Consider the following 23,140-nt stretch of genomic DNA (forward strand, 5'->3'; position numbering starts at 1 on the left):
TTTGAAAACTGCGAAAATCGCGAAAATTAAGTCCCGCGAAAATAAGTAACAATAAGGTACGCTATTAAGTTCTCGTTTAAAATAACCTGCCTTTATAAAGTCAAACTCATACGTCTATCCGTGACTTCAATGCAAGCTGCCTATTAGAGACGTTAACAAAACTAACTGCCTCCGCCACATGCCGTGACCAACTGAGCTGTAATATGACAATTCGGACGTTTTAAAGCTTAGTTGAGAGCCCGGAGGCTCTGCCATTCACAAAGAATGACCCCTAAAAAGTTTCCATCGGAGAAAGGATCGAAAGCTTGGGTGTGTTCAAGCATATTGAACAAGTGATTTCGAATTCGTCCAGAATGATATGATTTTGTGAAAAGGTAAAGTTTTAAGTGATTAATCGAGTCCAATTCGACTTTATAATAGCAATTGCCAGCCCAATATTACTTGCTTTACTAAAACAAACAAACAAACAAACAAACAACAGAATTGAAAAAAATATTAGCATCGTCTAATAATGCCTGAACATCAAGTTTTTAGTATTGCAGTTTTTGGAAGTAATGTCCTCTGTTCAATTTTTGCTTTCGACAGCACACTCACAAAAAAATTGATAATGGAAGAGTCGAAATATTTTGTAATATCCCTTTTGGGTTTCTTCTGGGACAAAGCAAGAGCTTGACGCGAACTCCTACGCTCATTCCACAGTCAATTTGAACGACAATTACTTTCGATACCTTGCTCCCCTCGTATTATATAAAAACAAAATGTAGAACTTAAAAATAAGTAACTGAGTAAAAAATGTAAAATTGTATAACGCTTCGGTCTCTATCATTCGAATATTGTGGTTGAAACTACTTTTTCAACATTCGACATTTATCGGTATTACTACTATTGAATACTTTGTCTTACTACAGACCAAGGTTCGAAAGACGGAGGTTTAGGTGTGATACTACTAATATCGCCCCGCGTGCGCGCGTTCACCTAATTTTTCTCAATTTATTTTTATTCTGTGAAAAAGGACCAAACTCGTTTTTACTTAGCATATTTGTTATTAACAACCTTTCTACAAGAAAATACAAGATATATTGCACAGTGTGGAAAATGTTTGCGAACACTTAATGATTGATAAAATTGATAAAGTTTCAGTACTATTAAGTCGTAGTTTTGATGAGAACTTTTATGACGACGCCTCTCCATATAACTAAACGGAAATGACAAGCAAAGCTAGGTGAAGTGAATGTACTGGATCAACGTATTGCGACATACATGTATTGAGCTACACGAGGACACCTTTCTTGATTACCGAGAAAATAATTTTGCGCTGGTGGAACTGAGTCTGGCAAAATTAAGAAGTCACTGTTAAAGGGCTACGATAATATCGAAACTTCCGTCTCGTACCCTTACTTTCGTAGCTCTGTACCTTGGTCAAAGAGGCCGTCAAATATTTGTCGTAAGTTTCGAGCCATTATTTTAATGACATTAATGCCATAAGAAAGACGGTTATCATTATCGTCATTTATTCAAAAACGTAGGTAGTGTTTGCACCTTTATTAGGCTCGCTAGAACGGCTTTATTGTTTTCAAGAAATTGAGGTAAGGATTTTTTGCTAAAAAGAAAGATTTGATCATTCTAGTGGTGAATTTACATATCTAAAGAAAAATTGGAAAGCTTAGAAGCTGTAAATCTGCAAACCATATGTATAAATGATTTTTTTTGTTGATTCACACTTGAAACAACAAGCGAAAAAACTTAGCTGCATTCGCAAGCCGTTCCAGTGATTTAGTCGACGAATTACGACGGTCATTAGAGAAAACGTGGCAATAGAGATGTTACTTCTTATTAGAGTTCTTTTTGTTTGTTCCTACTCCGATGCTTTCAGTACCTTGTTCACTTTATAATCAACCACGTGTATACTGCAGTCATCAAAGAAAACTCGAGCTAAACTGAAGTTTATGCACTTACTGATGTATGTATGTACAGGTTAGTATGTGCACAACTGAAAAAAATGATGCACAAATTTCATGCAATGATCTCAACGGATTAACACACAAAATGTCGAACTTAGCGTTAAACATCGCATTAAAAAAGGTTGAATATTGAATTAATTGTTGCAGTGGGATTTCTTTTACAAGCACGAGTTATAATTTACTCGCATCCGATTGGTTCAAAGGCAATGGAATTGATGTGCAACGTAAGACTGAAGATGACAGGAGATCTGTCGAAACGTCTTTGAAACCCAAACATGTTGTCGTTTATCTTAACTTTCCTTCTGGTATCTAGTCCTTTTGTTATTATAATCATTAATTAGCTTAAAAAAGGGACTAATTTAGGACGGCATTTTTTTATACTTAATGGTTCTGCTTGTAGGCTGCTGTTATTAAAAAGAGATGATTTTAACAAATCAGCAGCTACTTCTTGTTACCATTTTACTGGTCTTCAGCGCCATCATTTGTGACGCAGGATATCCGCCAGGAATCGAATTCAAAAAAGTGGAATTCTGTGGTAAGACTTTTTTTACGTTTTCAGCTCAAAGGTCCATAAATTAGCACCCAACAATAAAACTTACTGTCGTCGTAATCATCATTACAGTTAAACACGTTCTTTAACTAGTTTCGGTGTCTCACTTACAACAAATGCAACAAGACCGAAAGCCACTTCTTGGTTGCCGGTAGTAGGCAAAACTGCCGGTACACCAAATCCCCCTGGGTGACTACCCTGTTAGAAAATTTGGCAATGCGATCCCACGAGGCAAAGAAAATCTAGACCCTTGTGGGATTTGAACCCACGGCTCCAGATTAGATCTAGAGGCGCTCTACTGACTGAGCTACGTGGCCAGTCGGGGTAATTTAGATATTGAATAATGTATACAAGTGATATAGAAATAGGATAGGAACCGCGTGGCAGTGAAAAGTTTAGTGGAGCTTTTCCTGGTATGTTGTCTACAGTGCATCGTCTACTTTTTTCGCTTTCTCTCTGGAACTAATGTCAAACTTGTTCCTACCGAATTGATGGATGCAATAGCGTCACGTGTCTAAATCGTCTCCCGCCTTTTCCTTTTAATAATGGTGTCCATGGCCAAGGCGTCCTCAGTTAAAAAGGACATTCCAAAAAAAGCACAGTTATAAGCAGCATTTCAGTTATATTTTTCTAGATTTGCTATGTTCGAGTTATATATGTTCATGTTTTAATCTACAGGTCCTCGTGACGAAACTGAACATGTAAAGATTTCCCCTTGGCCGTTCATACGATCTGGAGAACGAGGGAATATAAGCGTGACCTTTACTCCTGGTAAGCCGATTATGATTTTAAATGAAGTTTAAAAGGGACTATTTTACAATAAGGGGTATGAGCAAAATTCCGCATTGTGTGAGAAGAAGTTTTTCGGTGTTGTGGCTGGTGCGATGGACCAAATGACGGAAAACAAAGAATTCAAATGACAATAAATCATACCCAAACCACACCAAAATAGCTAACCAACAATATTTTTCCGTGACTCTAAGATATACGCATAACTCGTTCGTCGGTTCTGAAGAGCCAAAAATTTCATTAAATTCCGCGTACCCGAATGGCTTCTCGTAGGCTAACATTCTGCTTGCACGAACTAAAATCTGCGATTACCAAAATACGTGTGCTTGACACGAAGACGAAAACATACTTTATGAATGGACTCGCAACATAAAAACGGAATTCTAATGAGAAATATTACTTCTATCATCGCGTTTTCGCGACTGACCGCAAGATTTTGAAAGGAAGATTACTCAAAGGAAAAAAAAAACAACCGCTGAGTTCGATCGGTGACTTCCAAGGAAAATATCTTAGGGGAAGCCCTGTCATTTTTTTTGAGGTAGCTTGCGGATATATTTTATTGGAACAAATGATAATCATGTTGCTTGTAACATCAACGTTTCTCTTTAACAGCGGAGGACGTTTTTGCCGCGACGTTTCAGTACAAAGTGATATCAGTATCAGACGGCCAAGTTGTTGTAGGAGGAAGGGATAATGCTTGTCGTCAGTTTCCAGAACTATGCAGTTTACCTGCTAGTGGTTAGCAACCTCTAAGGAAATAATTAAAAAACAGATGACGTGGAGTTTAAAGCCAATGCTATATGAAAACAACCGTGCGAACGCGACCCATAATTGAGGGTCTGAATGGGGGGGTCCACATGTCGGTAGTCAGTTAAAATTTTATTACTTTGTCGGTTGTCGGTTATATTTTTCGCCCTTTGTCGCTAGTCGGGTATGAAGTGGAGGGTCCTCATGTCGGTAGTCAGTTAAAATATAATTATTTTGTCGTTTGTCGGTTATATTTTTCGCCCTTTGTCGGTAGTCGGTTAACCCCATTCAGACCCTCATAATTGGTCATAATTCCAGCCCATACAGAAACAAATCCGAAATCCGGGCTCCGCAAATTGTCTTTATCAATATTGACAAAACTAAAAACTGACCTAATTTTGCATATTCAACCGAAAATAAAAATGCCACGTGGAAATGAAAAAAATGTAGAGCAAAGGAAAAACATTACTAACTAATTAAGCAGTTGTAACAGGGTTTTCAGCTTCCAGCTTGCATAATGAGGTCAATATATTTATTCTTCCGTCATCTGGTTTTAGTTTCTTGTTTTGATTTATCAGAAGAAAACGATCTATACGCAAAAAAATAGTGGCATAAGTACTTTATTTGCTTTATACGTAGTTTCAGAGAAAATGTGCCGTTTTAAGATGATGTTTTACCTCTCTAATGTAGGTAATATTTTCTCTTAGAAACTCACGTATGGAGGTATTCTGATGTAATGAGAGCATTTCCACCAGGTTTCAAGGTAATCGTTGTACTTCTGTATACTGTAGCTGGTAGGATAAGTATAGCGTATCCCCACATACATATCAACTTAAGCAAAATAACCTTAGGTTAATGGAATTACACGTTTGAAATGTTTCTGATAACAACGCTTATAACGCGTTCCAAACTAAAATGTGGCGTTCCAATTTAGAAAAATTCCGCTCAAAGTTACCATAACCTGCTGAAATAATTTTTATTCCGAACGAATGGCCTTATTGCACTGAGGAAAATTGTCATTCCGTCAAGTACAGGTTTAAGACATAACTTTTTCCCTATTCCGACAAATCGACACGTTACCTTTTGTACCTCTCAAGACCTCAATAACTTTTTGAGAATTTTTGACACCCCTCAAAGCTCACTATTCAATCTAATACTTAGCCCAATTTTTACCCCTCAAGAGCTCATAAAAAATTTTACTCCTCAAGACCTCACTAAAAAAAGATTTTTACTTCTCAAGACCTCACCAAAAAGACAACTTCAGATTTTGACACTCCTCAAAAGCTCACTGAAAAATTCAGATTTCTGAAAAATTAAGCTCAGATTTTTAACACTCCTGAAGAGCCACTAAAAAATTCAGAATTCTGAAAAAAAAACTTTAGCTTACAGAATTTGTAACACTCCTCAATAGCTCACTAAAAAAATCATACATTCTGTTACAGAAATTCTGACACCCTTGAGGACCTCAAAAAAGTTTCAAAATTCTGATGCCCCCAAAATTAAATTTAAATTTTGTGAAGCCAGGAGGAGATCTACATGTACATCAATAGAACAAACACTCTATGATTTAAAAAAAGATAAATAATATTCGCCTCAACCCAACCCTTCAAATAAAAGAACAGGCTTGTAGAAGTTAATTAACCCATTTAAGCAATGATTTCTATAGGCACATAAATAACATTTCAAAAGTTTTTATTTTTGCTGCACACATTTAAACAAAATGCCACCTATATTGTACATGTAGTCTATGGACAGGCTTCCTAATAAGGTACTGTAAAATTCTGGTTGTAAGCCCTTGGCATACTCAATTCGTAAGGAGTCTTGGGTGGGCTTACAAATTGCGAGGAATTTCTGGGTGATAGGTGAAATAAAAAATATATTTTTTTTAGATCCACAACAAAGTTCATATTATTTTTGAAGTATAAATGAAAAAACCATTTAGCTCTGTTCAGCACTGTCACTGGGGGCTTGTATCCTTAGTCTTATAGCCGGATTTATTCTTTCCTTTCTGGAAGTTCCAGGTTGGGTCTATAACAAGGAAGCAAAGGGCAAAGGGGCTTATAACCAGAATTCTTCAGTATAGGACAAATAATCTTTCCCCCGAGACCATGCTCAGTTCTATTCCTCCCGGTATTCCTTCACCCTTTTGGCCTATACATGTACATAATTTTATTCTACAAGGAAGCCTGCAAACAGGTTTTTTAGTGCTGAGAATTATGTATTGTAACCTAGTGTCCTAGCTTCAGGTAATAATATTACTATGTAAACTGTGAAATCATGTACAATGTACTGGTAAATAAACCCAAAAGATGAACAGACATTAGCTCACAAAACTCACTGACTATCCCTAATAAATAATGTTTCCTTGACCAAATATAGGTATAAAACCATTTTTCGAGTTGCAACATGCACTGATATTACTGTAATCTTGGACATCAGCCTTTCATAAGAGGGCACATTTTTCTTCAAACTTCACTTAGAAAAGATTGTTTGCTTCAAGAAACAAATATCACTGCATATTTTAACATCAAATGGAGTTTGTTTATCTACAGTTTGTACATGACCTGTATAACATGTATGAAAATATTCATTCAAATGGGGATCACTTTTTGTTACCATGAATTTTATTGCCAAATTTCATGAAAGAAATGAATGGCAGATTCCAAATTCAAAATTTCATGCTGAGCTTCCACAATCTACTATTTTCTCTCTGGCTTAGAATTTCTAATTTAAGTGCATTCCCTGCTCCTCGACCAAAAAAGAAAATCCTGGGAATACAGTAAAAAACTGTGAGTAAGAACCTAGGTTTTCCTGCCAAACAAAATTATACACAAATTTAAGCTAATTAGGTTCTAGTAGGTTAAATTTCATTGTTCTTATAGAATATTAATTTAATGGTGATATTCCTCCTATCATTTGTGTATTAAATCTGCATACCTGACAAGTGTTTCTGTAAAAATGAAGCACTAATCATTCACAACAAGACATTGTATACATGTACAGTAAAGCCTTGTCCTACATGTACCTTAACTTATTTTTCCCAAAAGCAAACATTTTAATCAACTTTAGAAAGTAAGAACCTGTTTTTAAATTTTAGGTTCTTACTTGCAGGTTTTTACATATCTTGGGATGATCCAGAATCCCTAAGTGTTTTGTAAAAATAGTATGGAATCACTGACTAGAGACAAACTCAGAATTTTTCTAGGAAGGCTTTGTACACTCTACGCATACTCACAGATATTGAAATGCAGACTTGTTAGAAAGTTTTTTTTACAAGTCATATATTACGAGAATAACACTGTCACAAATGCCCCAGGTTCAATTCTAACATGCCTAAACTGATACCTTTGATTGGCATACATGTATGAATTTATAGTTGTTTAAAATCAGACTTAGCTCCTTGCTGTTTTCTGAATAGATGCAAAACTGCTGCAGTCATATAAAACTGTTGTTTGTACTTTTTCTGTGTTTTCTTGTGTTACTTTAACCTGAAAAAATATAAAAAGCAAATGAATTCCACATTTACATGTAGCTTTAGGTAATTAACATGTAGTATTAAAGAATTATTAGGGCCTGTTTGCATCGAAGTTGCGTGCCAAGCTAAAAGAGCAACCATACATGTAGGCAAGCCAACTTTTCATAAGTTTCTGTAAAAAATCCATTGAAGCATTTACATGCTACACAGGAAACCCACCTAACGCCTTACCGGGGCACTCGGCCTGCTTGCCCAGGGCACCCTTTTATGCGGGATAGCCTTTTGCCATGTAAACCGTTATGCCTGGGCTATCACGGCTTGCTGGGGATAAGTCTTTGCATGTGTTCTAAAATTAAATTAATTTTGAAGTTTACAGCATAAAATGTATAAATTCTTGACCAAAACAGTGCTCTTAAACCGAAATTACATCAAATTATTTTTATCTGTAGGCTGGTAAATATTTCTTTCAGCAACAGCTTATTATTAAATCAAAATTCGAAATTTTTGTAGGAATAATATCCTACATGTACTGTAATTCAAAAACCATAATTTTCTTCAATCGTTTGGAGCTATACAAGGTTTTCTAACACTGTGACGCGCGGGTAGAACTGAAGGGCTGTGAATTTTGTATGTAAAGGCGGGCTATGTTTCATCCCTTCTAGCCGGGTAACTCTGTTAGCCGGGGCACCCTCCCTCCATGAAAACAGGCCCTAATCCTTCCTACACATGTAAATGAAGAGGCGGGGTATAGCAAAGATATCATTGTCATCACCTACATGTATTACCGGTAAGCAATTATTGGATGAGGTTGACATGATATCGTGAATTATCAAAACCGAGATCTGTGTTAATTCATGATATCATGCGAAAACCGAATTCAATAATTGTTTTATTGTACCTTTTCAAACAATTTGCAAATGAAGACTTTTATCTGATGCAAAGTAGCTTTAATTCAAAATAAGCACTAACATAATGTGGTTCCTCCAGGTTCTTCTCCCTCAAATAACCATTCAGATTTTTTACACTTGTTTTTGCTGTTTTCTTAGTGTTTTTAGAATCTTTGTTCTCGATCAAAACTTTCAATTCCTCATTGGAAACGAAGGCGATTCGCTCAGTCATACTTTCAAAAGTTTGACAGCGCTAACATTGCAGGGATGAGGGGCTTGGAAACTACATGTAGGCGGACTTGGATTTCAACATAATAACCCAATATCTGCTGCAGATATTGGGTTATTATGTCAAGTCCACATGCTACTGTATATTGTCTGATTGCTCTCGACCAATCACATGTTTCAAAGTAATTCTAATGTATAATAATGTTATTTATGTGCCAACAAGAAAACTATTGACTAGCGAAACAAAGAGTTCTTTTGTTCAACTTGTTGGACATTTTAAAAAAAACAAAGACAATGTCTGTAAACAGATATCTTCCCTATTCTGCAATCGCTCCTCGGGAAAAGTGCCTATTGAGTTATACCTCGTTCTCAAAGCGTTCCGACGCATGTAAATGAAGTGGTGGGGTACGGTATTCTCAAATTTCTGCAATCGTTCCGACTAGCTCGACTATTTGTGCGACAAAATGGCGGATAATACAATGGTCGAATATTTGAGCAATGTAGTTTGTGTGAATGAAGTGATTGCCTCTGCCGCCAGTTACGTGAAAGACTAAACCTAAGCTTAAAGCTCTGGTTGGTTTTAAGAAGATGTACATATAAAAGCTCTACTCACCAAAACACGTTTGTAAACGACCGGATAAACGACCAGGACTGACACGGTGTTCTACTGACACTTCAAAGCACAAGGACTTTGATCGGCTCCAAGAATCCCAAGCTTCTGTTCACTTTTTCCATTTCACACAAGATTTATAAAGCATTATCTGTTATTCTAAACGTGATTAATACTATAAGAAACGCTTTACAGTTTTGTAAACAAACCGTGTTGAACGAGCAGCAGAATATTTCAAATCGAGCGGGCGAAAACGAAACGATTCAACGAATTCAATAGTCACGTGGGAGGATTAGAGTACCATGATTGGTTAAGCCAGAGAAATCCGCTGGAGAATTCAACTGCAGACTCAAAAATGACCGTTTTTTAGGGGGCGGATCAAAGTTAACGGATGGCAAAGATTTCTGCAATTATGGCGAAGGAATTACGTATCTATTGCTCAGTGTACATGCTTAAGTTTTCGAAAATATGAGGGATAGAAGTCTCTTCTTAATCACAATGCATATAGGTGAGTAGAAAATGTATTTTTTGTTACTGGTCTTTTCGCCAACCTATAAGTGCCTGTAATCTCTAATTCCTCGTTCCTTTAGCTTTCGGCAAGGCTTTCGGCACATATGAAATTGCCAGATATTTTGAAATCGCCCTAGTGTTACCTAACGCTCTTTGAAACTGCCCTTTTGCGAAACTACACGGTAGTTGTTGTCGAAACGACAGGTATCAACCGAAAGGAAGAGAGATCGATATAATGCATGCAATGTTATCAGTTGATGTCTATGTGTATTCAAGCTTTTATATTAATTGAACTCTTGAACTTGTTTATTGATTTTTAAATATCGATTAGCTATGTTGGAATTCACCGATTCAGAGATATAGATTGCTGTATTGAGTAAGAGGCAATGTACATACAACATGTATGAGCACAGGCACGCAGACAATCCTCTGTATTTGAGGCCGCGTAACGTGCATTATTAAAGCATCACAGTACCCACTACATTTATTTGATCTCACACGTTCACTGTACTTGATCGATCTCGGCTTGAGTCATTGTAAGAAATGCTCCATAAAATACTGAATTTTGCATCTTTCAATCACAAACGTTGATCTGCTGTAAGCCAGATAAATATATATCACTTACCTTTTATCGTTTTGTAAACTTTTGTGATTTTATGAGGTTTTAAGGCCGTTAATTCCTCGCTAGCTGTCACCGACCCCAACATAAGTAAGAGAAAGAGACTGTCTCTTTCTCTTATGTGCTTTTGTTGGGGGCGGTGATGGCTAGCAAGGAATAAAAACCTCATAAAATCACAAAAGTTCACAAATAGTGATGACTATGAGTGATGTCCATGTCACGCGACCTCAAACACAGAGGATTGTCTGCCTTTGGTATGAGCTCATACTGTAAAATTCTGGCTATACAGTAAAAACCTGTGAATAAGAACCTAAGATACACTGTATAACAGCCTGTTAGGCTAACGATTGCAAATAAGACACCATTTAAATATAATAACCTATTAAGCGTCAAATTTGGAAACATGCATTTTGGAACTAATTTTGGACAAAGCATTACTTTGCATGTAAAGTTGTATATACACTGCAATGTCATATTCTGAATGATAAAAGCTTTATATGTACAGTATTTACATACCGTAAGCAATTACTGGTATGTGGTATGCAAATTTCTGAATACCACTAAAAGTTCATCAATGTAATTTTTTTTTCAGAAAACAATAACCTATTTACTGTAGAACCTGAATAGCCCAAATTTGTGTTAATTGCCATTTAGATAAGAATCTGCTTAGGCTAATGTGGAGTAGGTTCTTACTCATGGGTTTTTAATGTACAGTAAGCCACCCTGGTTATACATGTAAATGTTGGCCCAACTACCAGAAAACAAAAATATACAGTATATCTGGTTATAAGCTCCTCCCCTCCCCCTGAACATAAGCCCTTTTCTGCTGGATGACAGTACTGAACATGCCATGGCCAGGGCGTGGCCCGAACACCTGTACGTGAGAATGTACGGGTGAAAATGTTGATTGTGTAAACATGAGTGAATGCTACGGGGAAACTATGTACGGTGAAAAACATGACGCCCTGATGGCTACATGTGCATGTAAATGTTTCTTTATAAAGACTCTTAGTCTGTGTACAGTACACTCCGCTCCAAAAAATCGCGAAGGGAAAGTCTGTGTTATGGCGTCCATAAATTTAAATCGTCATTAATTTAAATTTTAAATAAATCTGTGTGTCTGGTTGACTGGATTTGAATCATGCGGTTCCAAATATAACACAACAAACAAGGGAGATAAAACATCATCGAGCTCGAACACAAATCACTAGATTCATAAAATCCAAGGAGCAAAATGTTTACAGCAAAAAATCTCTAAAACCAACCTTTTTCGTTCTCGAAGTAAAGCTACAAAAAATTTTGGCGAAGCCAGGCAAACCAGACAAAGATAGTGTCATTCATACAATACATCGCGGTATCACAATTATTAAATCCAAGTAATCATTTACCTTCACGGATAAATTCCAGAGCTTGTCCTTCCAAACCAAACATTTTCAAATCGAAATGAGCCAAAACAAACAGCACTAACGAAAGACTATGTGGCACATTTAGGGCCTGTTTACATGGAGGTGGGGGACCCCGGGTAGGTAAAGGAAACCGGCCCAGCCGTGGTCGAAAATTAGCTCGCATTTACATGCAGTCTTATCACCTCGGGATCCTGGGATGACATTTACACGAGGTTAGCACGTAAAAAAGACAAAATGACTTTGTTTATTATTTTCTCTCGTTCCTTTTAGTGGTTTCATAGGCTTGATAACTGAACTTCAGAGCCGAAGTCGTTTTTGGGAAAATCGAAGGCAATACAATGACATATTTCGTAAAAAGCAAGCCAGGTTGGCCTCGAAAAAATTCCATTGAAATCGCATTTTGTTTTGTAATCTTTTATATTTATGGTTGATTTCTCTCATCTTGTGCTTTCGACCGATTATTTGACTAGGCAAAGTATTAGAAGTCGAAGCAGTTGTCTAAGTCATTGTTGTTTATAGTCGAAGCATGAGACTCGCTCGGGCCTACGCTTGATGCTTTACTTTCACTTTTAATTCTTCGTGCATCTTTTCGCACTGCCTTTCCACATTTGGGCAAATAAAGCTATAGGAAAATCTCGCCGGGTTTGCAGCCGTAGATAAAGCCGTAGGCAGCCATATCTTGTGTAGTTTGCATTTACCGCACTAACCTGATGAGCCGTCCCTGGGTAGGCAGTTTACCTCACGTTGAAACGTTTACCTTGCAAAATACGACCCCGGCTAGGAGGACCGACCTCACCTATCATGTAAATGCGATCAAGTAAAAATGAGAGTTTATATGGTCAGGCAGGTTACCCCACCTAGGCGGGTTACATCAACTACCTGGGGTGCCCCACCTCCATGTAAATAGGCCCTTACAAAGGGTTTCAAACTACAGTGCAGAAATGTTCTACATGTAGACCACAGTCTTCACAAAACTATTGCTCTTTCCAACTTGTCCTGGCTTTAAATGATACATTGTACTGCATATTTTGTCCTAGACTTTCAATAAAGTCCTTCGTCTTGTTTATTATGGCGCGCTGGGACAAATGACTTTTTATACTTGAATCGCGTCACTTTTAGCGACCCAAAAACGAGTCACTGAGCGTAGGCCAATCAGAGCAGCCCTTAGGACAGAAAAGTCAATCACAAGGGATTAAGCGCAGTGAGATGTGACATGCGGTCAAACCTTCAACATTGGGTCAATTTCGAAAGGATAGATGATGCTCTCAAGGCCACTCAGTTATTTATGTTTGCTTGACTACCAGAGAAAAACAATAGAAGTTTATCTTTCTGGGAGAGATGTTTTTGTTTCTACCCCATCCGGAGCTGGAAACCCTTCAAGCGAGGCAAGTCGACCGATGGCGATGCGTCACTCGCACAGCCGCTTTGCGCCCTAAAAGGCTCGCTTCGCTCGCTTATTTACTGTGAACACTCGTGAGGTCGACTTGTGGCAAGTCTAATTTTGCCCTTCACAAACAAGTGAGAGGCAAAAGGCTGCACAGATTGAATGCTCACCGTAGGCTGAAATAATTTGGAATGCCACAAGCTATCACCCACATAAATTATGAATGGTTTTTGTGTGAGTGCCAATCAGATCATTTTCCACACATTCCGGGAAACGCCCACAGCCGAACACAAAAGAGCCATAAAAAGATTCTGTTCCGCGATTTTTTTGCAGAGCGAGATGGCTGTACACAGGCTAAATTTTAAATAAATTAAAAAGTTTAAATATATTTCTGTCTCATTTTTTAGCTCTGATTTATAAAATGAATTAGAACAAAAATAAGTTTAAGTTCACATCTAAATAAACCCAGTCATTTGTAACTACTACTATTTTTATTTGTGACATCAAATAACTACAGCATGCCTCTTTAATTTAGGTTTAGATATGTAGGCCACCACAGCAACATAAATCCTATTGAAACTTCATTGTCCATCTGGAGAATATTAAGATGAAAAGTAGTGGCTGTAAACCTTTTTTTGTGAAAGAGTAGGAGTGAGCTGATTATTGGAAAGGTAAGTAGTTACAGAATGACCCAAAGAGCTGGACACGGATGACCTCCCCAAGATTTTATTTTAATAGTTTATTTCAGTTAACTAGGAAGCCTGCCATCTTCATTTTAGTGTTTGTGACCTTACAATAAATGATAATAATTTAAATTAATTAATTTATTTAATATCTTGACATGCATGAGTTAAAGTACATGTACATGTAGCTGCCATAAGCTCATTTTTTAAAATACTTTTATGCAAGAATATAAATAAGTTGGACTATGTCAAAAGGAAACATTTGAAGATATATCTTATCTCCTTACAGCCAAAGAGATAAAAAGCAAAATAAAAAAAACTTTAGGATATCAAAGTACTAAAAAGTACTAATGAAAGTGGATGAAAGAAGAAAAAACAGAAGACGCGAAAGAGGCGCGAGAGGGCCGCCGAGCGTATTGGACAGGGAGATAAATCTTATCTTTCCGCAATTCACATCATTTTAGGCCGGTTTTTGACTTTTTTCAAAAGAAACTCGAGTTTCTGCAACGCACAAAAACCATTTTCCGACTTAGGTTTAAATTTTACTAGTAAAAATGAGTAATTTTCAGAGTATTTACGTCATTCTCTCTAAATTTATCAAAATTGGAATGCCACATTTTAGTTTGGAACGCGTTTTATCTCATATTCTTTTTTTTCTTGAAATTATTAGATGACTTTCAAAGCAGTATTTCAACTGTTTAACGAAGAGCGTTTCATGTTCCTGTGCTTTGAAGCAGTAGCTACGCTACACTAGGAAGCAAGCTGGAGCCATCCATTTTAATGGAGATACGTCAGATATGGAACACTGAAAAGTTTAGTTTTAGTACATCGTAATTAATTCGTTTCAATTCTTCTCAGTTTTAATCATAATTGTTTCCAGCTTGGTACTTTTAATCTTTTAAGCAATGTAATGATTCGTGACTAGTAAGATATATATAGTTTAATGTCTATTCCGAACGAATGCTCCTTTTAAGTTCCCTAAAATTGTTTACATTTTTTACACAATTCTATTTGTACGTTTACTTTCTCAAAATCTCTTATATCCCCAGTATAAAATAAATGAATGCACATAATATTGTCTCTGTGTTATATGCCTACATGGTTAGTAGTTGGTGAATTACCCAGGTAATAGATTTCTTGGATAAATAACAGACTTATGACTCGAAATTCTATAAGACAACCATGTATCAACATCATGTCAGCTTTAAACATAATAAATGATTGGATCTATTCCGGCATACAACATAGTAACAGACATGATGTCGTGTAGGGGTAATAAAAAATCAATGTATTTTTAAATAACAACGATTCACTTTTGTTTTATAGTTGTGGATCGAAAACTCTCTTCTCGCACATCAGGGTGTTTCTTTTCAAACTACAGTTTATGCCAAAGCAACTCAACTTGACAAATTGCTTGATTGAACGCGCGAGTGACCAGTAGCAGTCCAACCACAGCGAAAAGCGACACTGCTAGTCACTTAAAGTGCCTATGAAGTGAAAAATGTTTTTGTTTGGTTATAAAATGTACCTCTTGAAATACGCGATTCCAAAGTTTGAAACGCGTAGAGGTAACACTAACGATTTTACAAGCGCACAAAGTTGTGCCATTTTCCCCTCAAAAATGGTCATTTGAATCGCGCGGTCAAAATACCACGTGATACCAATCTCTGACGTCACTTGGGTGCCTCAAATAGATCTCACAATGGCGAAAGTAAATAAAGTAAAGGAAAAACCGCGAGGGCGATTTTGCGTTTCTAGTGCCCCTAACCAGCAAAGTTGTAAAAATTCTTTGTTCACGCAGGTAAACGAATGTATAAGTTCCCGTCTGATCCGGCTGGAGGGCAAAATGGATCCAGTTTCTCACAGGCAACGATCCCTCCTCGAACTACACGTCGCTCTGTTCGGCACACTGGAGTTTGAAAGGGGCGATACTAAGTAGATAAATGAAGGAAGGCCTTATGCGTGCCGATTTAAAATATCCTTTCTCGAAGTACAAGTTGTTCTGTTTGGCATACTTTGGAGTTGAAATAGCCGATAGTAAATAAATGAAAGGAGGAGACCTTATGCGTGATTTCAACCCGGGTTTCAAAGATCCCTCCTCGGAGCACAAGCCGCTCTGTTCGGCACACTTTGGAATTCGAAATAGCCGATAGTTAATAACAAGAACGGATGATGATGATAATGAAATGAATGAACGGCAAATCCAAGGGTAATACATGTAGGTTTTAGATTGAATTAACGGGAATTTGAAAAAAACTGCGTTCGAATTGGTGCGGGTCTCGCCGATATTTATGTAAATTTGGCCAAAAAGGAAGCCGTATGTTGTGTCACGTTCGTTTGTTACAAGATTTAGAACGCAAATATTCTTGGTTTGCAACCACGTGACAAGGTGGCCATGTTGGATGACAAAACAATAAAACATGTTTTTGTGGAATTTGCATAACAAAAAAGTTTAGTTCCCAAAGGAGGAGAACGCTTTGTTCCTGTCATCCAACATGGCTGCTGTGACGTCAGCTGCAAACCAGCAATTAAACTTTGAAGTTCATTCCTTTGCTTAGTTCTCTTCTCAAAAGCTCACTTGCCTGTGAAAGGAAGAATCTAAATCGGATACTTTCGAGCGGCGATGCTTTTCGCGAGCCCAAGAGAGGCCCGCAACCCTAATCTTGACAGTGACCAGCGGATTGCGTATTACGCGTGCGCGCCACGTTTATAAGGGCTATCTGCAAACCGGAAGTTGAAAATTTTGTTCTTCCACTAAGAACGATCGGAAGGCAAAAAATGTGTCAATCACGACAGTTTGTCGTAACACCGGAAGAGAAAAATCTTGTCTCCAAGAGCGATAAGAATGCGAAGAATGAGGCTTCTGTCGGAAGATTGCAGACATTACGTTTTGCAGACGTTGTTTTATAGGTGTTGCTTTTGAGAAGATCTGCTGTGATTGTATCACAGATAATCTACGGCAAAGCGAATGATTCCAACAACGGTTATTCTCGATGAATTCCTTATAACACTGACAACAAAGCGAGTTTGCCGACGGAGGAAAATCACATCTCAATTCACACCGCGTGCTCGACTACACTTCGCAAAACTGTCAATCAAAAAAACAACTCTGATTGGTTAGCGGCAATAGGAAACGATAAAAAACATTCGTGACTTAAGCGTGACGCGTTACTCGACCTTACTCGGAATAATTTTCTTTTGTCCAGTGATTTATCGACACTGTCTGAAAAATTTAATATCGATAAACTTTGGCTTATTCACCATTGAAACATGGCAAACTTGTCAACATATGATTGGTAATATCAAACACGTAAAAAAATCATCATAATCTCGCACACATTGAGATACTGTTATTCTCGGTGGACAGACTCCCAATAAACAACCGCAGTTTATAAAAGAAATCTCAATTACCACAGTTATGCCAACTTCTGGAAAACTTCCCAAAAACTTCGACTTGAAGTAATTTTCCAAACTAACAAAAAACACTTCCCTCCCAGTACCTTCTCTTAACTGCATCGAGGCCCGCACTTTCTAACCTGTGGTTACCACTAGTACTACATGTATAAGTGGACGGCGTTATTCGAAACGTTTCACGTTACTTTTAGGGCATATGCAAATTTTGCCCCCACAGGCGGCCCTGGCGCCGCCGTAAAAAGCTGGAATTGTTTTCCTTCTCAAAAGCTGGGATTCAGTTGTTACCAGTTTCATTCAAGAAGTACAGTTTAGGTTGTTCGACTTTAAATGCAAAATTCACAAGACAAAAAAGACACGCTCATTTCAAGCTAGGCGCGACAACGCGGCACAAATGTTTATAATTACTGCCGCGTGATTTGTGTGGCCATTTATTTGCAAGCTTCACTTCGATTCACGGTCATTCACGGTTTTCGGAAGGCTTCACGGCTACAGTGATTTCACGTCGAATTAATGGAACTTCGTTTGCAGACAAAAGTGTGTTTGTAACACAAACTTAATGTACAAATTTATTTGCGAAAACCTCAAGATTTACTGGCCAGTGAACATAAATTGCGCAAACTATGTGGTTGAAAACACACACTTACAATGGGATCGGTCGAGCTCCGCTGGATCAGACTTTGATTTGAAAGGACAGCAGAGTGCATTGTTAGACGGGGAATCTTCATTTTCATTCCATTTTTTTAAAACTCGAAGTCCACGGTCTTTCTAGGACGGATTTTTGTCAATACTTGTACGGGTACGAGCGATAGTTGTCGGCAAGTAAGCGGAATCAAGATCTGCACCGCGAAAATATCTTACTGTTGAATGTTGTGGTTTTTTCATCCTCGGGGTTGCTAGATATTTCTGAAGTTTCGGTCATTTCTGAAACGCGCTATATCTATTCGTCCCTTGGTTACAAGAAACTCAGTAAACTCTGACTGCGTGATTGTCTGCGCAAACAAACTTAGGCACCCAAGTGACGTCACGGGCTCGCGTTTCAGGAATAAACGCGACCCATTCCTCTGACCATTTTTGAAGGGAAAATGGCACAACTTTGAGCGCTTGTAAAATCGTTAGTTTTACCAATACTCCTTTCAAACTTTGGGATCTTGAATTTCTTAAGGTAATTTTTATAACTAAGCAAAAACAGTTTTTACTCCATAGGCACTTTAATGTTTTTGACATTACAACCTCGTGGAAGGGCCCTTTTAATAAGCTTTTAATAAGCTCCAGTTTGAAGAAGGCAGTTATTGATATATACTGGTCACATCAAAATTCTATCAGGAAGTGTATAAATCAAATTAAATATTTCCACGAAGACTGTTTCTTCCAGGTCATAAAATATAATACTCCTCTCTAATTAACAACAGCTTAAAAAGGCGGGGGGGGGGGGGGGGGGTGTACTTGTACGAGGGAAGAGCGTCGCTAATTGTTTTAATAATAATCTCCTAGGGGAGTATTACATGGGTGATATTCCCCTTGGTGAGCATTTCATAGAAATAAGCAATGTTCTCACGACACACCGACAAGGCACTTCTCATACGAGTGAGAAAATGGCGATGGATAGGACACGTATTGCGGACAAGTCCAGGTAACATCTCGAGGACTGCGCTAACGTGGGCACCTGAAGGTAAGAGGAGCCGAGGCCAGCCGAAAGAAACGTGGAGAAGAACCGTGGAGACAGAGAGAAACCGGCTGGGATGGCATTCGTGGGGGGCTGCTGTCGTATCGGCGGCAGACCAGGATGATGGCACAATTTTCTGGTCGGCCTCAAAAGTCCTCATGGGCCCGATGAGGATAAATTAAGTTAAGTTTACCGACAAGCAACGCGTTTCACGCATTACAGGTCTACCTCACGAGTTAAACGAGCGAGGCAAGCTTTAGGCCGCGAAGCGGACGAGCGAACAAGTGGAGGGGGGGGGGGGGGGACAAACAAAAACCACAACGTGAATTCAACAGGGCTGCGTTTATCCATATAAACAGACTCTATAATAAAATGGCATGACAAACCCAGCAAAGAAAAGTGTATCAAAAAGTGTCTTTAGTTTTAGGCTTCTCGGTCAACCTTGCTCATGTAAAAAATATGTCACTTCGTGAATCCTTACTTACGTTTTATATCAAATACGAATGATATCGAACTGTAGTATTTAGCAAGTACTTCAGTGTTTAAATCACTTCGGTTGGTTACTAATTAGTTGCCCGTATCAAAGACGTTAACATGTACGAAAATACGCAAGGTGCTCAAAACATGTGTGAATTTTTATAGACGGGTGTTCCAGATGTTTGATGTACCGATGTAACAGGATAGCAATATACACCTGATTGTAGAAAGGTTGACCCATAAAAAGCATGAACCATAAACAATGCGACCCAAATGTTTACTGGGAAATTGGACAAAAGTTATCGTCGCCTGCGACAGAATGAACATTGTAATAAGACAGCTTGCATAAATCATGCTCTTAAAGCTCCAAAAGAAGAAAATATCTTGACTATCAATAAATGGAATATTACTCAGCTTACCAATGCTGACTACCTAGAATCCCATTCGGTCTTATCGTTCATGGTTTATGCTTTTTACAGGGTCAACTTTTCTTCAATTTGGTATATATAATATAATCATAGAAGTTACTAACAAAGGAATAAATCTTTACAGTAAACAAACTGCTTGTCATACTACAAGCAAAAACAAAGCCCTCGTAGAACGAGGACAGCGATCATCAGTAGAGTCACATTTGACAAATGGTTAATAATGAAAGGATTATCTGCATTATAGACAAATATAAGTAATCCGTCAAGAAATAAACGCAACTAAGGAAGAGAGCCTTAGTCCAGCTACTGTTTGACAACGATTTTGCTCATCTCTGATTTCACTAGTGTGACGTAGCTACCACATCAAGGCAGAGAAACATTATATGCTCCTCGTTGTAAACCTCTAGGTGGGCTCTGACAGTCCTCTGATAATGAAAAAAAAAACAACAAAAAAAAAACAGAAAAAGCCGTTAGCAGAAATAATAATACAACTGCACTAGAAATTATCTAAATAAGTGACGCACCGTTAGCAAGGACCGGTAGGTATGGGATTAATATGGGTATATGTTTTTTTTTTTTTTGCTTACCTCAGTGAATCCTGGTGGAATTGCTCTCATAACATCAGAATAGGTCCACTTAAAGCTTTCTTGTAAGAAAAGAGTCACACTCGTATTAAAGAAAATGTATGGAAAATTAGACCAAAATATATTAATATACACTCGTCATGTTCTAATTCTATTGTAAATTCGCGCGTCCCTCTTCGTGGACCATTAAACAATTAGACGGCAATTGCAAGCTCGCGTTCCGTTTTATGCTGATATTATAAAAGAACCAAGTAAAACATTGGTGCATCAGTTGTCAGCTTATTGCTATTTATTTTTTGTGCTTGTCAGGTTGGGTGAGTACTTACCACCAGCGGGTAAACTGCAGAAGGCGGGAGCGTAACTACACATATCATCCCTTCCTCGTCCGAAAATGTACTCGTCTGATTCTGATTTCAGTTCCCATTGTGCCGTCGCAGCCAAAACGTCCACTGCTATTTGAGATAAAATTCAGCCTTAGCCATTGTTATTTTATAAAGTCTGCCTGTGACTTCTGTTGTTTGTCATTTCTTTTCATTTTTCTTAGACAACTACAAATAACTTCCAACAAATATTGTACTGTTCATGCCCATAACCGCGTCGAGCGGACAAATACTGCGCATATATTATGACAAATGCGCGCGTTGCCCATATATGGTCAGAACGTTATTGTTACTCGTCATCCGTAAATAACAGATATCTTAATAACAGATATATATTAATGTAGGTTGGCAAGTTTTGTTAGAAGTCCTGCAATGTGTTGCATAACCACAGTTTTCCTAGCTGAAAAATGTATTTCGTTGTCAAATTGTTGAATAATAAAACAATTTTCCCTACTCATTCTTGCGGTATATCGTCTGATTTTAGCCAACTTGGCCTACGGCCTCGTCGGCTAAGTATCAGGCGATATTCTCCGCAATTTATAGTGTCAAAAGGCACACATAGCAGAAATAACCTACTTATTGATGGACACTATTTTAACTTATTTTAACTATTTGTACTTATAAGTTGGGGCGCACATTCGCACTTTCATTAAGAATGCGCATAAGTAATAAGCAGAAACGTCCTTAAAGGAGCCAGGTCACGGAAAACGAATCTTTAAAAAAAAAATGTCAACTTTTTTCAAGTTTGTCGTTTGTAAACCGTCATAATCTTCTTCAGTCGAAACCATCCTTGTTTTTTTCTTTCGCGTCTTTAGTACTCCTTTGTTACTTTTTATGTTAGAGAACTATTAGTTTGAGGTTTCCTTCAATTTGAAAGTAATAAGAATATCGTGACACCGCTCCCTTAACTTTACAGCAGCTCACCAGGGGTGAATGTCATGCTGACATTGTAAGGCTTTCCAGATGCTATGAAAGGCCACGGTAAAATTATGAATTTTGCAGTCTCGTCATGCGGACCTGTGGAAAAAAATCATTCGGATGTAGGACTTACCCCTAAAGCTTTGCTACATTAAAATTATGAAGTTTTCAAGCCACTAGTTTATAATTACAACTAAAGACATGGATTTTACTTTCCACACCGACACAAGACATTGTCACAGTATAATGTATTAAACAAGTGTGGTATCTGATAAGGCTTAGGGTCGCAAGAGGAAGTAAAAACGACATTTATCTCGTCTAACCACGGGCACTCTACCATTCACCATAATGAACTCTCATCATTAACAAAAACCGTAGTGAATATCTTGCAAAAATAAACTGTTCAGATGAAAGCTATTTTCATTAAAAAAAGCCATAGTTTGGCTAAAATGGTAGAATTGAAATGTGAAATGAGGGCTTCTAGTCATATAAATATATAGAGAACTTGAGACTGGAATAAAAACTTACCACAAAGTTTTACTCTTTTGAATTCCAGTCCTGCACGAAATCCCTCGTCACTGCTAATTATGCAGAGTAGCAGAGCGATAGTAAGAAGCTGCTTTTCAGTTAATAAAATCATCTCTGCTGCAATGACTGACAGACAAAAGCTAAACATTTCGGTATAAAATGGCAACAAAGACATCATTAATATCTCATGATCTGCATAGCGAACATCTTCCAGCTATAGTTGGGTTAAAAATTTAGCCTCAAAGTTTCTTTTAGATGAACTTTTGGTGATTTTTCGTAATTTTCGTAACTCTTAACCATGATTTTTTTCCGTCTTTGTTAAACTCCCTTGACGTATTTTCCTGCCTTATTGAAACAATGTTTTAGAGGTTAGAAAATAACGTAACTTACCGTAATTGTGACATCATAAAAGAAACTGTCGGTTTTATTGATTTTATATTTTTAACCTGGTGCTATATAAAGTACCTCTGTTTTTAACAAGAACAATATGCATTGCAACACCGTTTTCATTTAGAGGAGTCCAATTGAACACATTACTTGAAAGTTAGTCCCAGGTACCAAAATACTTATCCTTTGCGGTAAAATTAAATTAAACCAAGGGCTAGCACACACGAAAGGCAATCGAAATCCTCGAAATATAGATTGCCTTCTATCATAATCCTTTAATAGCTTGCAACTTTTACAAGAAGGGAGTTAAATTGTTATTTTAAGGGAAGAAGGTTTACCTTCAGGGCTTCTTGGTTGTAACGAAACAGATGTGGTCCTCGTTTATGGTAAGTCAATTTCTGAACAGGCCTCTATATAGCTATAACTTCCCGTAAACTTCAATATAAGGATGAAAATTCCAATGCGGCGTTTTGTATTACAGTATCGATAATACTACGCCTTAATTCGAAACT

The 23,140-nt window shown here is 37.7% G+C and overlaps 2 protein-coding genes across 2 annotated transcripts; one reads left to right on the forward strand and one right to left on the reverse strand.

Moving 5' to 3' along the window:
* The first annotated feature begins 1,486 nt into the window (after positions 1–1,486).
* LOC144634242 (uncharacterized) lies at positions 1,487–14,741 on the forward strand. Its single transcript, XM_078493147.1, has 6 exons — positions 1,487–1,586; positions 2,362–2,496; positions 3,190–3,282; positions 3,913–4,038; positions 4,755–4,810; positions 14,520–14,741. The coding sequence occupies exons 2-6, from the start codon at positions 2,382–2,384 to the stop codon at positions 14,601–14,603; spliced, it is 474 nt and encodes a 157-aa protein (XP_078349273.1). The 5' UTR covers positions 1,487–1,586; positions 2,362–2,381; the 3' UTR covers positions 14,604–14,741.
* Positions 14,742–19,267: 4,526 nt separating this feature from the next.
* On the reverse strand, positions 19,268–22,389 carry LOC144647478 (uncharacterized). Its single transcript, XM_078507286.1, has 5 exons — positions 22,242–22,389; positions 21,720–21,812; positions 20,742–20,867; positions 20,419–20,477; positions 19,268–20,256 (listed from the first exon to the last, which is right to left on the reverse strand). The coding sequence occupies exons 1-5, from the start codon at positions 22,387–22,389 to the stop codon at positions 20,173–20,175; spliced, it is 510 nt and encodes a 169-aa protein (XP_078363412.1). The 3' UTR covers positions 19,268–20,172.
* Between the last annotated feature and the right edge of the window lie 751 nt (positions 22,390–23,140).

Source organism: Oculina patagonica, chromosome 1 (assembly GCF_052425735.1).
Source record: "Oculina patagonica isolate OP01 chromosome 1, crgOcupat, whole genome shotgun sequence".
Taxonomy (NCBI): domain Eukaryota; kingdom Metazoa; phylum Cnidaria; class Anthozoa; order Scleractinia; family Oculinidae; genus Oculina; species Oculina patagonica.